The sequence below is a fragment of the Hemitrygon akajei genome, unplaced genomic scaffold (assembly GCF_048418815.1).
Source record: "Hemitrygon akajei unplaced genomic scaffold, sHemAka1.3 Scf000047, whole genome shotgun sequence".
NCBI lineage: Eukaryota > Metazoa > Chordata > Chondrichthyes > Myliobatiformes > Dasyatidae > Hemitrygon > Hemitrygon akajei.
This window is the reverse complement of record NW_027331933.1, coordinates 3,999,214-4,015,005: the sequence shown is the minus strand read 5'-3', so window position 1 is coordinate 4,015,005 and position 15,792 is coordinate 3,999,214. Positions and strand designations below refer to the sequence as shown.

At 43.8% G+C, this 15,792-nt stretch overlaps 1 protein-coding gene across 6 annotated transcripts in view; it reads right to left on the bottom strand.

Annotated features, from left to right (window-relative positions):
• The window catches only part of LOC140720827 (NACHT, LRR and PYD domains-containing protein 3-like), a 33,633-nt gene extending 19,693 nt beyond the window's left edge, over positions 1 to 13,940 (bottom strand). The window contains exons 1-3 of one of the 6 annotated variants that reach the window (XM_073035670.1): positions 13,453 to 13,940; positions 6,620 to 6,788; positions 123 to 215 (exon numbers count right to left, since the gene is read on the bottom strand). In XM_073035670.1, the coding sequence (XP_072891771.1) occupies positions 123 to 183 (61 nt within the window). In that variant the 5' untranslated portion in view covers positions 184 to 215; positions 6,620 to 6,788; positions 13,453 to 13,940. Of the gene's footprint in view, positions 1 to 122; positions 216 to 6,619; positions 6,789 to 10,229; positions 10,362 to 13,452 lie in introns of those variants that run through there. The other 5 variants (XM_073035671.1, XM_073035668.1, XM_073035667.1 and 2 more) reach the window with 5 other exon arrangements.
• Between the last annotated feature and the right edge of the window lie 1,852 nt (positions 13,941 to 15,792).

Sequence of the window (15,792 nt, the reverse complement as noted above, 5' to 3'; positions counted from 1 at the left end):
TTAACTCTCTCTCTCATCTCTCTGCTCCGTTTTCACAAATCGTTTGTGAATTGCAGATATTGAATTAAACCCAGAACAGAATCATCAGAGTGTTTATAAATTAAAATAATTTGCCACAATACCCGAGGCCTTTCCCGATGTGGACATCAGTGGAACTCCTCCAATGCCCGCACCTTGATCCATTTTGAGACCAGGTGTGATTAGTTTATGCTGCTCTGTAACAAAAAAAAAGTAACAACATGTGGGTCAAACATTAATTGGCAATATTAGCTGCAAAACATCTTTAAAATAAGTAAAACAAAATACTGGAATCATTCAACAAGACAGTCAGTATGTTAACATTTCAGCTGGGAGGCACTGTATCAAAGCTGAGCCTGAGTGTAGGAGCCATGTATCTGTTTTCTACCTGCATTCTATCCTGCGTTGCTTAATCGTGATATTTATATGGTAACTGTTCGCATCAGTGGGGGTGTGGTCAATGTGAAGGGAAATCTGTTACATATTTGCTGGATGTCATATCTTTTGTTATTATCCTCTCAAATCCGCTGACATGACATTTGCGATTGTATGTTTGCTAATTGCTAATAAGGGATCGAATACATATCATCAACATTTGTAATGACAACTTGAGTTCGTTAGAAATCACGCTACATTCACAACAGGTGTCTCTCAATCTGTCGTTTATTTTAAATATTCTGAGCTACTTGAGTGTATTGACATTCAGAAAGAGGATGTGCTGGAGCTTTCGAAAGGTATTAAGTTAGATATGTCTCCAGGACTGTCGCAGATATATCCCAGGCTACAGTGGGAAGCGAGGGAGGAGATGCTGAGCCGCTGACGATGATCATTAATATGCTGGGGAGAAATACTAGAAAATTGAAGGGTTGCAAACCTTGTTCCGTTGTACAAGAAAGGGACTAGAGATAACCCAGCAAATTATAGAGCAGTGAATCTTACTTCAGTGATGGGAAAATTGGGAAAGAAGATTCTTCGAGGTAGGATTTATGAGTATTTGGAGACACGTAATCTGACTTGGGACAGTCAACATCACTTTGTCAAGGGCAGGTCAAGCCTTACGGACCTGATTGAATTATTTGCGGATGCAACAGAACACATTGACGAAGGTAGAGTAATGGAAGTAGTGCATATGGATTTTAGTAAGGCATTTGATAAGGTTCCGCAGACAAAGCTTTTTCAGACAGTAATGAGGCATGGGATCCAAAAGACTTTGCTTTGTGGATCCAGATTTGGCTTGCTCACAGAAGGCAAAAGATTGCTGTAGATGGTTCGAATTCTGCTTTTAGGACGGTGACCTGCGATATCAAATTTGAAGACAGAGTATATTATTAATGGTAAAATTCTTGGCAGTGTGGAGGATCAGTGAGATCTTGGAGTTTGTGTTCATAAGACACTCAAAGCCGCTGCGCAGGTTGACAGTGTTTTAATGTGTATGGTTTGATAGCGTTCATCCACTGTGGGATTGAGTTCAAGACCTGTGAGACATTGAAACACTGAAACACAGAAACCCTACGGCACAATACAGGCCCTTCGGCCTAGAATGCTGTGCCGTACATGCATTTACTTTAGAGATTACCTCTGGTTACCCATAGCCCTCTATTTTTTCGAAGCTCAATGTTCCTATCCAGGAGACTCTTAAAAGACCCTATCGTATCCGACTCCAGCACCGTCGCTAGCAGCTTATTCCACGCACTAACCACTTTGCGTAAAAAAAAACTTAGCGGTGACATCTCCACTGTAACTACGTCCAAGCATCTTAAAACTGTGTGCCCTCTCGTGTTAGCCATTTCAGCCCTGATAAAAAGCCTCTGACTATCCACCCGATTGTTAAAGCTATGTAAGAACTTATTTAGACCTCAATTGGAGGACTGTGTTGAGTTTTGCTCACCTCACTACAGGTAGGATGTGGATACTGTAGAGAGAGTGCAGAGGAGATTTACAAGGATGTTGCCTGGATTGGAGAGCATGCCTTGTGAGAATACGTTGAGTGATCTTGAGCTTTTCTCCTTGGTGCGACGGAGGATGAGAGGTGATCTGATAGAGGTGTATAAGATGATGAGAGACATTGATCTTGTGGATAGACATAAGCTTTCTCCAAGGGCTGAAATGGCTAACACGAGAGGTTATATTTTTTAATGTGCTTGGAATAAGGTACAGGGGAATGTCGTGCAGCTCCTGGTGGGTGCATGGAATGCACTGCCAGCAAGATGTTAGAGGGGGACACAATAGGGTCATTTCAGAGACTTCTAGATAGGCACAGTGACATGGAAAAGTTTGGGATCCCCGGTCAAAATTTCTGTTACTATGAATTGCTAAGCGAGTAAAAGATTAACTGATTTCCAAAAGGCATAATGTTAAAGTTGACACATTTATTTAATATTTTAAGTGTTACAAATCAGCAACAATGAATATATAATTGAGCCAGGTTTTTCTTATAAGAAATAAAACATTTATTAAACACAGTAAAAACCCACAAGTAAACAAACGACTTACATAACCGGAAGTCAGCTGCGATACGGCAGCTCGAACAGTTCTTAAAGCGGTAATGCGAAAACAGTTCATAAAGTAATAATGCGAAGGTCCAAAGTTTTACACAGGCAGTTAAAAGGAGAGACTTCTTGAAAGGTGTTAAATTCTCTTTCGCTGTGTTACTGCTGATCCCAGCTGCAGTATGCTTTTCCCGGAGGATTTACGATCGAAGGAAATAAATGGCTTAAAAGGCACTGACCTTTATTTGCCGAAGCTTTGTATCCAACTCACTGCTCTTTTTTATTGGCAAAGCATGAATTATCACGGACACAAGTTACTACTTCCTCGTGCGAAGATTAAACAAAGGTCGAATCTGTTTCACCGTCGACCTTAGCTTTCCAAATCCTTCAGTATGTCCGAACTCTGACGAATCTTCACTCTCCACTGACTTTACTGGCAGTAATATATCGAAACTGCCAACAATAACCTTTGAGACTTAAGGCAGAAAATAAAACTCCACTTTTATACGAAAACTGCCCACGTCACAGAACTGCCCACGTCATGGGGTTCTCCTTTTATACCCGGTTGGAAAAAACTATCACAGGACTCTCTCACTGGCGGGAAAATGACGTCACTCCCCATCACAAGACCATTACCTCATCTCCTGCATAATATCAATTATATCATTGTCACGTGACAGCTACACGACACCCACGGGTACTTAACATTAGCAAGAGTACTTTTTTTTATTTCCATCTTTTACAGTTTCAAAATAACAAAAAAGGAAAAGGGTCCGAAACAAAGCTTTGGGCACCCTGTATGGTCAGTACTTAGTAACAACCCCTTTGGCATATATCACAGCATGTATAGGCTTTCGGGAGCCAGTTAAGAGTTTGGGGGGCTTTCGCCCATTCTTCCTTGCAAAAGGATCCTAGTTTTGTGAAATTCTTGGGCCGTATTGCATGCACTGCTCTTTTGAGGTCTACCAAAGATTTTCGATGATATTTAGGTCGGGGGATTGTGAGGGTCATGACAAAACCTTCAGATTGCGCCTCTTGAGATAGTTCATTTGTGGATTGTGATGTGTGTTCAGGATCATTATCCTGTTGTAGAAGCCATCCTCTTTTTTACCTTCAGCTTTTTTACAGTCAGTGTGATGTTTGCTTCCAGAATTTGCCGGCATTTCATTGAATTCATTCTTCCCTCTGCCAGGCAAAGGTTCCCCGTGCCACTGGCTGCAACACAAGGCCAAAGCATGATCGATCTACCCGCGTGATTAACAGTTGGGGAGGTGTTCTTTTCATGAAATTCTGCACTGGAGAGACTTGTTCTAGAGCAGCTCTGGCCTATTGCTAGGCCACACTTAGACCCCCTCCAGTTCGCCTACCAGCCCCGACTAGGAGTTGAGGATGACATTGTCTACCTGCTGAACCGTGTCTACGCCCACCTGGACAAGCCGACGAGCACTGTGAGGGTCAGGGTTTTTGACTTCTCCAGTGCGTTCAACACCATCCACCCTGCTCTGTTGGGTGAGAATCTGACAGTGATGCAGGTGGATGCTTCCCTGGTGTCATGGATTATTGATTACCTGACTGGCAGACCACAGTACGTGATCTTCCAACACTGTGTGTCAGACAGAGTGGTCAGCAGCACTGGGGCTCGACAGGGAACTGTCCTGTCTCCCTTTCTCTTCACCATCTACACCTCGGACTTCAACTACAACTCAGAGTCTTGCCATCTTCAGAAGTTTTCTGATGACTCTGCCATAGTTGGATGCATCAGCAAGGGAGATGAGGCTGAGTACAGGGCTACGGTGGGAAACTTTGTCACAGGGTGTGAGCAGAATCATCTACAGATTAATGTGAAAAAGACTAAGCAGCTGGCGGTGGACCTGAGGAGGGCTAAGGCACCAGTGTCACCTGTTTCCATCCAAGGGGTCAGTGTGGACATGGTGGAGGATTACAAATACCTGGGGATACGAATGGACAATAAACTGGACTGGTCAAAGAACACTGAGGCTATCTACAAGAAGGTTCAGATCCATCTCTATTTCCTCAGGAGACTGTAGTCTTTTAACATCTGCCGGGCAATGCTAAGGTCGTTCTACGAGTCTGTGGTGGCCAGTGCTATCATGTTTGCTGTTGTGTGCTGGCGCAGCAGGCTGAGGGTAGAAGACGCCAACAGAATCAACAAACTCATTCGTCAGCCCAGTGATGTTGTGGGGGTGGAACTGGATTCTCTGACGGTGGTGTCTGAGAAGAGGTTGCTTTCCAAGTTGCATGCAATCTTGGACAATGTCTCCCATCCACTCCATAATGTACTGGTTAGGCACAGAAGTACATTCAGTCATTAGATGTAACACTGTTACATTCAGAGTTGAAACACTGAGCGTCATAGGAAGTCATTCCTACCTGTGGCCATCAAACATTACAACTCCTCCCTCGGAGTGTCAGACACCCTGAGCCAATAAGCTGGTCCTGGGCTTATTTTTCCACTTGGCAGGATTAACATTATTATTTAATTATTTATGGTTTTATATTGCTATATTTCTTCACTATTCTTGGTCGTGAGGCTGTCCGTTTTTTTTTCTCCGAACATACCTCTGCACATTGCGGCCACAAGTTTAATTTTAACTTCATCAGTCCACAGAACTTGTTTCCAAAATGCATCAGGCTTGTTTAGATGCTCCTTTGCAAACTTATGACGCTGAATTTTGTGGTGAGGAAGCAGGAAAGGCGTACTTCAGGTGAGGCTTTCTTCTGATTACTCTTTCATCAAGGTCATCTATTTAAAGTGATCTAAAACAATTCCATATACAAAATTCAAAAAATATTGATTGTGTAAGTATTCATCATCATCATCACAAAACCGGAATTGCCAGCTGGGGAACACAGATTCTATCAGTTAACAGAAGACCTTTCGTCCGTGCAGTCCTTGTGTCCCGGCAATCTAAGCACCCCGACAGTGAGCGAATAATTCAGATAGCTGATCGATGAGAGGGATTATATCTCTTGGTCGTTAATGTTCGCCGAAAGTCGGTTGGAAGGAGTTGTTGTGAAGTTTGGAGTGTATCACAGTGAATGAACCGACACCCGAACGCTCTGTGTTTTCCCTCCGACGTCCTGCCACAGGTGGCGCTGTGGGGACCTCCTGCAGATCAGAGTACAGTGCCGAACCCAGAGGATGCCGGCGGTTCTCCTGATCGGCCGGCGCTTAGGAAGGGGCGGATCTTGGGTTTGTGAAAATCAACGGTCGGTTGCAGTAGCTAAGGGCCGGGACTGAGCCAGTCTTCTGGGGTGTCCGGGTTCTCCTATGCTGCAGCCCTTGTTTTATTTTTGCGCCCGAGCCGGGAATGTGGGAACAGTTAGTTATGATACCCAAGCTGAGAGAGTGGATGTGGATGAAGGGGATCTCTCCACGTGTACGGTTGTGGGGTGAACGATGGGAAGGATGCTGGGTTATTTGTGGGGTGTGGGGAGGATGGGGTCGTGTGGGTAAGCGGACGCAGCGTGACCGGGGAGGACGGGTGCCGGGGAAAATCAAGTTTTAAACAACAAAGGATCTTTCCCTTTGGATCAGACAGGAGACGTGTTCTTTCAGGAAGCAACAAATCTTTTATATTAATTACAGTCTAATATTGCTGTTAACATTGAGTTTGTTACAGAGCCCCAGAGTTTGGGAATAGCTGGGTGGTAGGACGCAGAGGGTGACGATGAGGGGCTGTTTCTTCGACTCGAGTCCCGTCCTTAGTGACGTATATCAATAATTTGGTTGAGACTGTACAGGGTATAGGTAGTAAGTTTGCAGAAAGTAAATTTAAGTAATTACATTTTTTGAAAGATAGTAAGTATAAGCAACCCACTCTGATTCCCTCTCCACACTCACAACTGACCAAAAGCTACTTCAGAACATGCAAGACCTTGAAATGAGCAAACACTGAGGGAATGTGAGTGGCTTTAAAGGGCTGAGCTGCTGACAGCATATTACCAGACCTGGAGAAATTGCAACTGGGTCTGACAGAGGCATAACTGGTTCTTCTGGGCACATTCAGTCTCACTCCAACTGTTTCCCAACTTCCTTCGTACAGGTATGTAATGTCTAACGGGGCAATGTTTGAGTAAATGAGACTCACCAAACTTTCTCCTGACTGAATCACTGGAATCTCCGAGTCAGATGGGTCCTCTCCAGTTGATGCTCTCAGTCCTCGGGCCGGTTCACTTGTTGCTGTTCCCTCGTCTTCAGTCGTATTTTGCTTCCAGTTGTCGGTTTTTCATCCAATAAATCTCTCACCGCAGGTCTAACTTTAACCAGACGGATAATAAAGCACATTAACAATACAAAGGAGAACAAAATATTTCTGCCTAACGAAGTTTAAATGTTGAAGACAAATATAACGATCTCAATGAACAAATCTGAAATTGCCCCTCGCACTTCACAAAACCTGATCTGGGATACAAAGGACTCATCGTTCAGTTATGGTCAGACACAAGATGTAGGAGGAGAATGAGATGATTCGATACAACGAGTCTGCTCACCATTAAACCATAAGTTTTATTCCACCACCATATTCCTGCCCTCATCCTTTAACTCTGAAGCTACTGATCAATCAAGAAAATATTTAAATCTGCCATAAATATATGCAAATCGAAGCCTCAGCCACACTCTGCGGCAACAATTTCCACACAGCAGCCATCTTTTGGCTGAAGAGTTTTTTCTCATCTCAATGTTTAGGGAAGCGTCTTTACTCTGAGACTGTGCTCTCAGATTGCAGACTCTCCATGTCCACTGTATCGAGGCGTTTCAGCATTCAGTAGGTTTACTTCACCTCCCCACACCACTCCCAACGTCTGAACTCCACTGAGCACGTCCAGACTCATCAAATACTCCTCATACATAAAGCCGATCATTCCTGAGATTATTCATGTGAACCTTGTTAGCAACAACTGCACTGGACACATTCCCAGGAACAACAGGCAAATTGGTACCAGGATAACTTACTGGGAAAAGTTGTGGTTTCTTCACAGTTCTCCTATCACAGAACGAGCCATTTCCATTCCCAGTTTAAATCAGGCCCATTTCAGGAAATTTAAACCATTCCAGGGTGAATGTAATAAAAACAAAACTGGAATTACCAGAAACATTCAGCAGGTAAGGAACAGCTGTGGGGAGACGACCAAATTTGACGATTCAGGTTCACACATTTCATTAGAATTACTTCAAACATTTTAAGTTTTTACCGCAGACATCCATCATCAAAATCCGTTAGATTTCCACTGCCTGACAGACAGGTGACAATGAGGGGGAATTTCCAAATACGGTTTGAACACTGAACCCCCAGACCAGAAATACTTGATCAGCACTATATAAACTTGGGCCGGTTGATCCCCTATCAAATTTACTTAGATCGAAAGCTATGATATCCCATGACCCACCCTCACAGTGTCACACAGCTGAATCTGTCACTTCCCGACACTAGAAGCCTCGCATATCGTCCTCACATCTCACAGCAAGTGATGTATTCAGGGATATACCCACAACCAATGTCCAGGTGCCCGAGACTACCGAATCATTTGGAAGGAGAAACATCGTGTCAAATCTGTATTACTGACCTTGGCCAAATGCCAAATACTGAGAGCTCCATAGTCCGGAGTTTCCAAGGATTACATCCCAAACAGTAACTCTACCAGGACTCCTTGCTCCGATAATATGATGTAGTGTTTCGACCAATCAGAATTCAAAAACTAACACTCCATCAACCTATGGCAGAACGGGAACGTGATGACTGGACCAATGATAGGGCTGGAAAAACTGGTCGTGTGTCACCACATACCGGGGATACGTTTACCATTGTCTCCTGCAGCTAAACTGAACTCAATTTATCATTATTTTATTATTAAACGAGGCCTTGCCCAGCACAATTGGCCATCACATTTCTTGTAGGATAACAGGAATAAAATGTTTTTAATATAAAATTTTTACTCGTTTCATCAGATTGGATGCGCGGAAGGAGAAACTGTGGAAGATTCAGTATCAGAGCTGGGACTGTCCAAGATGCTGCCCGATCTTCTGAACGTTTCCAGCATTTTCTATTTGTACTTTAAATAATGCACAACTATTGTCTGATTACAAGACGATTGTGACGGCCTAAACAAAGTTGCACAAATGTAATGCCCACATTCAATAGTTTTCTCTTCATTCTAACACTGGGCTAATACAGTGGATAGAGTCAATGTTCACAACATCATCCCTACCCCACTATCGGTCTGTTACATCTGCTCCCGAGGCCGCTGTCTCTCACTGAGGGACCGTGACCAGAGAGCGATAAAAATGTGCACCACTCCCTGCAAGTCACATGGGCTGTTACCCTGGCAACAGAGAAAGTGGCTCTCCAATAAAGACAAACAAAGAAATAACAGAGTTACTTTAAAAGCTGTCAAGATTAACACTTCGCCATTCTGTAACGTTGAATTTAAAATTGTAATTATTGATGCGATACAGAATGGCCAGAAATTAATAAGATGGTTGATATATAACATTGAAATGGTGGGATACAGGCTGGACAGTGTCTGAACAAGATGTTTGATATATATCATTGAGGTGGTGGGACACAGACTGGACAGAGGTTGAACAAGATGGTTGATATATATCATTGAGGTGGTGGGATACAGGCTGGACAGTGTCTGAACAAGATGGTTGATATATATCATTGAGGTGGTGGGATACAGACTGGACAGAGTTTCAACAAGATGGTTGATATATATCATTGAGGTGGTGGGATACAAACTGGACAGAAGTTGAACAAGATTGTTGATATATATCATTCAGGTGGTGGGATATAGGCTGGACATAGATTGAAGAAGTTGGTTGATATATATCATTGCGGTGGTGGGTTACCGGCTGGACAGAGTTTAAACAAGTTGTGCGGGGAATGCGCAGATGGAACCAGATGGGAAAAAGGATCATCATTAGTTTTCTCTTCATTCTAACACAGGAATAATTCAGTACACATAGTTAATGCTCACAACATCCTCCCCAACCCTTTATCGGTCCGTTACATCTGGTCCTGAGGCCACTAACTCTCACTGAGCTACAGTGACCAGAGAGCGATAAAAATGCTTACCACTCCCTACCGGTCACATGGGCTGTTATTCTGGCATGCAGAAAGAGGCCATCCAAATATGACCGAAAAAGAAAGAAACGGTCTCAATTTTAAACGCTCTGAGTCTCGTTCTGTCAAGATTAACATGGTTCAATATTACATGTACTTGTTCAATATAAGTCTGTGAACCTTGGTTTTCAATAATTGGTGTGATCACCCCCACCCCCCCCCCACCCCCACGACACACAATAACTTCAAATAAGTGCTTCTGGTAACTGCTGATCTTCCTGCACATCGGCTAGGAGGAAGTTTAGGCCATTCTGCCTTACAAAACTGCTTCAACTCTGGGATGTTGATGGGACTCCTTGCCTGAACTGCTGCTTCAGGCCATTCCACAACATTCCTATGGGATTAACGATAGGATTTTGACTTGGACATTCCAAAAACGAAATTCTCTTTTGAAATCATTCCCCTATCGATTTACTCTTGTCTTTCGGATCATTGACTTGTTGCATTATCCAACTTGAATTAAACCAGTTGACAGACTGCTACCCTGACATTCTCGTGTAAAGTGTCTTAATATAAAATTAACACAATAGCTATTTTATAACGTTGAAACTAAAATTGTAATGTTTGTCTTTACCTTACCTTATCCTGCATTAAACAAATCCTCTGCTATTTCTAGGTAACAAACACCGATAGTGAAGCAAAATACTTGACAATGAGGAGGCAGTAGTAGTTTCAAGGATTACAGCCTAAACAGTAACTCTCCCAGGACTCCTTACTCCGGTAATATGATGCGATGTTTCGGCCAATCGGCGTTCAAAAACTAACACTCCACCAACCCATAGAAGAACAAGAGCCTCATGATCATCTGACTGGACCAATGATCGGGCTGTAAAACCAGGGAGTGAGTCAACAGATACCGGGGATACGGTTTACATCGTCTCCAGCAGCTAAACTGAATTCAATTTATCATTATTTTATTGTTAAATGTGCTCTTGCCCAGCACATTTGGCCATCACATTTCCTGTAGGCTAACAGGAATAAAACGATTTTAATATAAAAAATGAAATAATAGTGCTGGACTCTTGTTGCATCAGATTAGATTTCTGGAAAGAGAAACTGTGCAAGACCCGGAATCAGAACTGGGACTGTTCAAATTTCTCCCCGATCTGCTGAACGTTTCCAGCTTTTTCTCTTTTTACTTTAAATGATGCACAACTATTGACTGATGACAAGACGTTTGTGACTACCTGAACAAAGTTGCACAAATGCAATGCACACATTCGTTAGTTTTCTCTGCATTCCAGCACAGGGTTAATACAGTCGAGGTTTACATCATCCTCCCCACCCCACTATCAGTCTGTTACATCTGCTCCGGAGGCCGCTGTCTCTCACTGAGTGACCGTGACCAGAGAGCGATAAAAATGTGCACCACTCCCTGCAAGTCACATGGGCTGTTACCCTGGCAACAGAGAAAGTGGCTCTCCAATAATGACAAACAAAGAAATAACAGAGTTACTTTAAAAGCTGTCAAGATTAACACTTCGCCATTTTGTAACGTTGAAACTAAGGTTGTAATTATTGATGCGATACAGACTGACAAGAAATTAACAAGATGTTTGATATATATCATTAAGGTGGGGCCGTACAGACTGGACAAAGGTTGAAAAAGATGGTTGATATATATCCTTGAGGTGGTGTGATACAGGTTGGACAGAGGTTAAATAAGATGGTTGATAGATATCATTCAGCTGATGGGATACAGGCTGGGCAGAGGTTTTACAACATAGTTGATATATATCACTGAGAAGGTGGGAAACAGGCTGGATAGAGGTTGAACTAAATGGTTGATATATATATATATATATCATTGAGGTGGTGGGTTACAGGCTGGACAGAGTTTAAACAAGCTGCGCGGGGAATGTGCAGATGGAACCAGATGGGAAAAGGGATCATCATTAGTTTTCTCTTCATTCCAACACAGGAATAATTCAGTACACATAATCCATGCGCTTCAACACTGGGATGTTGGTGGGATTCCGTGCCTGAACTGCTGATTCAGGCTATTCCGTAACATTCCTATGGTATTAACTTCAGGGCTTTGGTTCGGCCATTCCAAAATTCGAAATCATTGTCTTATTTATTTACTCTTGTCTTTCCGATCATTGTCTTGTTGCATTAACCAACTTCAATTAAACTTCACGTGTCAGGCTGCTTCCCTGACATTCTCCTGTAAAGTGTCCTGATATAAAATTGACACAACGGCTATTTTATAACGTTGAAACTAAAATTGTAATTGCTGTCTTTACCTTACCTCATGCTGCATTCAATAAATACTCTGCAGGTTCTCGGTAACAAACACTGATAGCGGAAATAACTCAGTGAGGCAACACACTGCACAATGAGGAGACAGTAGGAGAAGGATTGTTGATATATAATCATTGATAAGATACAGGCACAATATGAACAACATGACATGGAATGAGCAGATACAACTATGTGGTAGAACACATCAGGGATGGTCCTACAGAAATAGACAGTTAGTGAATTAATAGCACATACTATAATATAAATGATCCTAAAGTGGAAAAGCTGGGACAACCAAATGTAACCTTTGGCATTTACCCTTAGAAATCATGCATGCCCTGTAATCCAGGAAAATTCCTGGTAAAGCTTGTCTGCACTCACTCCAAAGCCTCGACATTTTTCCCAGATTGAGGCTACGAGAACTGTATGAAATACTCCAGATGTGACCTAACTCGAGCATTAACATAACTTCCTGACATTTAAAATCAAAGCCTCGACTATAACCGTAAGCATACTATTTGCCTTCCTAACCACCCTGTCAGTCTGTGCAGTCTCTTTCAGGGAGCGGTGAACTTGGACTCCAAGTTCCCTCTGTTCATCTATAATGTTCAGGTTCTTGTATTTAACAGTGTACTGTCTCTTTACATTTCTCCCACCGAAGTGCCAAGTTGATAATGAAATTTCACTGAGTTTTGTGAGGTCCAGTCGAATTCATTACAAAGTTTCTAAGTACGGGAAGGCACAGATACAGAGAAACACTGACTTGTAGCAGCTTCACGGGCAAGTACGTTCAGATAACACACGGAACATAAATTATACAACTGTGTCATTAACAATATGGAAGTGTGTTTTATGTCATTAAATTCAGGTTTTATACAATGATCAATATATAGATATATACTTCGTATCAATAACAGACATAGAAATCTCATTAACAATGCAGAGATATGTTTTATGTCCTTAACAATGTATTAACATACATTTGTGTCTATCAGTATATAAATATACATTTCGTGTCTACAAGAGAGTTGGAAATGTTGGATTTGGTCCGTCGGCCAAATTATTGACACAGTTTGGGAAAAACTGGGCTACAAGCACCGGTCCTTACAACACACACTGCGACATCTTGCAGACCCAGGAAGGCTCTGGTTATTCCAACCCTTTAAACACACAGAGAACAGGAACCGGAGCAGGCCACTCAGACCCTCCAGCCCATCCTGCCATTCAATAAGACCTCGGTCCATTCCATCGTTGTGCCTCCCCCCCCCCCCATACCACTTCTATCCCCATTTTTCCCAGACCATTGGCCCCACTTGGAGATCAACAATCTTTCGGTATTTTCCCACCGGTGGTGAATCCCTCTGCTCACCTCCACCATGGGCTCAGACATAAACCCTCCTCATAAAACCCTCCTGCCTGTACTGGGACAAACTTCCTGTGTACAGCACCGGTATCGTTTCAATAAAATCCCCCTCCACTCCGTCTTCTGCCGGGATCCCTCCCTCCCCCTGCGAGCTGACATCAAACCGATGGGACGAGCGGTTTCCTCCTACCTCTCAGCGATACACTAGACTCCGGCGGCAGGAGACGATTGACAATGTGAACCATAGATGCCCCTTCCTCTCGAAGTTAGTGAATCATTCAGACAGTTGATCGCTGAGAGAAAATAAGTTTGTTGGTCATTAAAGTTCGCCCAGATTCGTTTGGACGGATTTGATGTGGAGCTCGGGGTGTCACAGTGAAAGGGCCGGACGGCCGAACACTCTCCGTTGTCCAAACATCCTTCCAGGTGAGGCGACACTTCACCTGTGAATCTTCCAGGGTCGCCTGTTGTGTCCGCTGCTCCCGATGCGGCCGCCTCCACACTGGTGACACCGGCTCCTCCGCTGTTGTGCGGGGTAGGGTTTTATTTTTAAGGAAGGAGGAGTCGATGTTCTCGTCGCGTTTTGTGCAAGTGTACAGGATTTTTTGGACGTTGACGATTTGGATGCCGTTCTTTTTTTGTGTACAGGAGGGTTGCTTCTCTCTGAACGGCGGTCATTCTCTTTCTTTGTTTCGTTGTTCACTAGAGAAGAAAAAAAATCAGAGTTGTATATGGATACATGCTTTAATATTAAATTATTATTTGAACCATCCGCTAAAAGCGGGATTTCTCGGTGTCCAAACATTTTCATTCCGATTCCCATTCCCGTTCCGGCGTGTCAACCCATCGCCTCCTCTTGTGCCAAAATGAGGCCACATTCAGGGTCCAGGATCAGCTCCTTATAATCCGTCTGAGTACCCTGCAACGTGATGGCATGAGCATTGACTTCTCCTTCCAGTGAAAAAAAAAATTCCGCCTCACCCCTCCCTCCCTCCCACTCCCTCTCTTCCTCTGGGACCTTTCAACTGCTAATCACTTCTCCCTGGGTCCACGTCCTCATTCCTTTCTCCTATTCTCCAGCTCCAGAGCTTTCCCACCTACCTGGCTTCGTCTGTTACCTACCTGCTAGCCCTTTCCTCTCCCGCCCCGTATTTATTCAGATATTTTCCCCTTCCTTCTCAGTTCTGAGAAAGTATCTCAACCCGAAACGTCGACTGTTTACTCTTTTCGATAGATGCTGCCTGATCTGCTAAGATCAGCCGGCAATTTGTGTGTGTTGCTTTGGATATCCAGCATCTGCAGATATCGCGGTGTTTGTGACTTACATCTCTGTTGTAGATCCAGCATTCGGCCACTGGTGGCGCTGCGTGGACCTTCGGACAAAGGCCGCGATGTTCAAACCACCAACAACGATGGCTCACCTCCTGCGAAATTCAGGCGCGGTGCCGATCGCAGCTGTCGCCGTTGTTTCTCGTTTTCGGATGGCAGTATAAGTAGCGGGTGATCCCGGGTTTGTGTCAATCGGTTGCCAGTGACATTCGGAAATGGTCGGGCCCGAGCTGTGCCGGAGTACTGGAGGCTCCGGGCTTTCTGGTCCGGCAGCCCCGGTTTTAGCTTTGCGCCCGAGTTCGGTCAGTGGGATTAGTTAGTTGTGGTTCCCCAAGCGGGGTTGGTGATTGGGGCGAAGTGGATATGTCGATGTGTGTGTGTAGAGGTTATAGGTGAACGTATGGGTATGGGGTGAGTGGTCGGACGGGAGAAGTTGCGGGTAGAGGGGGAATCAGACGCTGAGAATGTATAGGCTATGGTTAGTAAGTTTGCAGCAAGTAAGTTCAAACAATTACATTTTTTTGAAAGATCATAAATATAAACAGTCCCCTCTGTTTCCCTCTCCTCACTCCCACCACTCACGACACTTTCGTGTCTTCGTGCCTTCCTTCTCTGCCCCGTCATCGTTCTCCCTCCGTATTGGACGGCTAAGAGTGAAAGGTGAAATATTTTCAGGGGACTCTGAAGGGGAAATCTTCTCTCAGATGTTGGTGAGAGTGTGGCAAGTGCTGCCAGTGGATGTAGGTTCAATTTAGACACTAATGAGAAATTTGATGTGAACATAGATGGGAGGTGTATGAAGGTTAAGGTGTAGGTAGATGGAAATGGGCAGTAAAAACAAAAAAAATGAGAGCACTGAGTGGAAGGGCCGAAGGGCGTTTTTCAGATCTGTTGGGCTGTGTGACTCTAATAATATTCTGATTTGTAATTTCCATAGTCAGTGCTTTGTTGCTAATGACCGAAACCAGAAATTTACAGAATGGCTGAAGAAGCTGCCCAGAGACTGTTCCTTTTGCTCAAACTCACTGGGACGACCCATCACTGAGCTGATATTCTCTTCTCCATTCTCGTTCACTCAGTCTGTCACTCAACGTGTTCATTGTTTACAGGAAATCACAGAACTCACAGAGAAGGGAATCCTGACAGAGGATTCCGCGCTCTTCCTCAGCCTAGGGATGGGGAAAGGTTCTCAGTCCCGGGA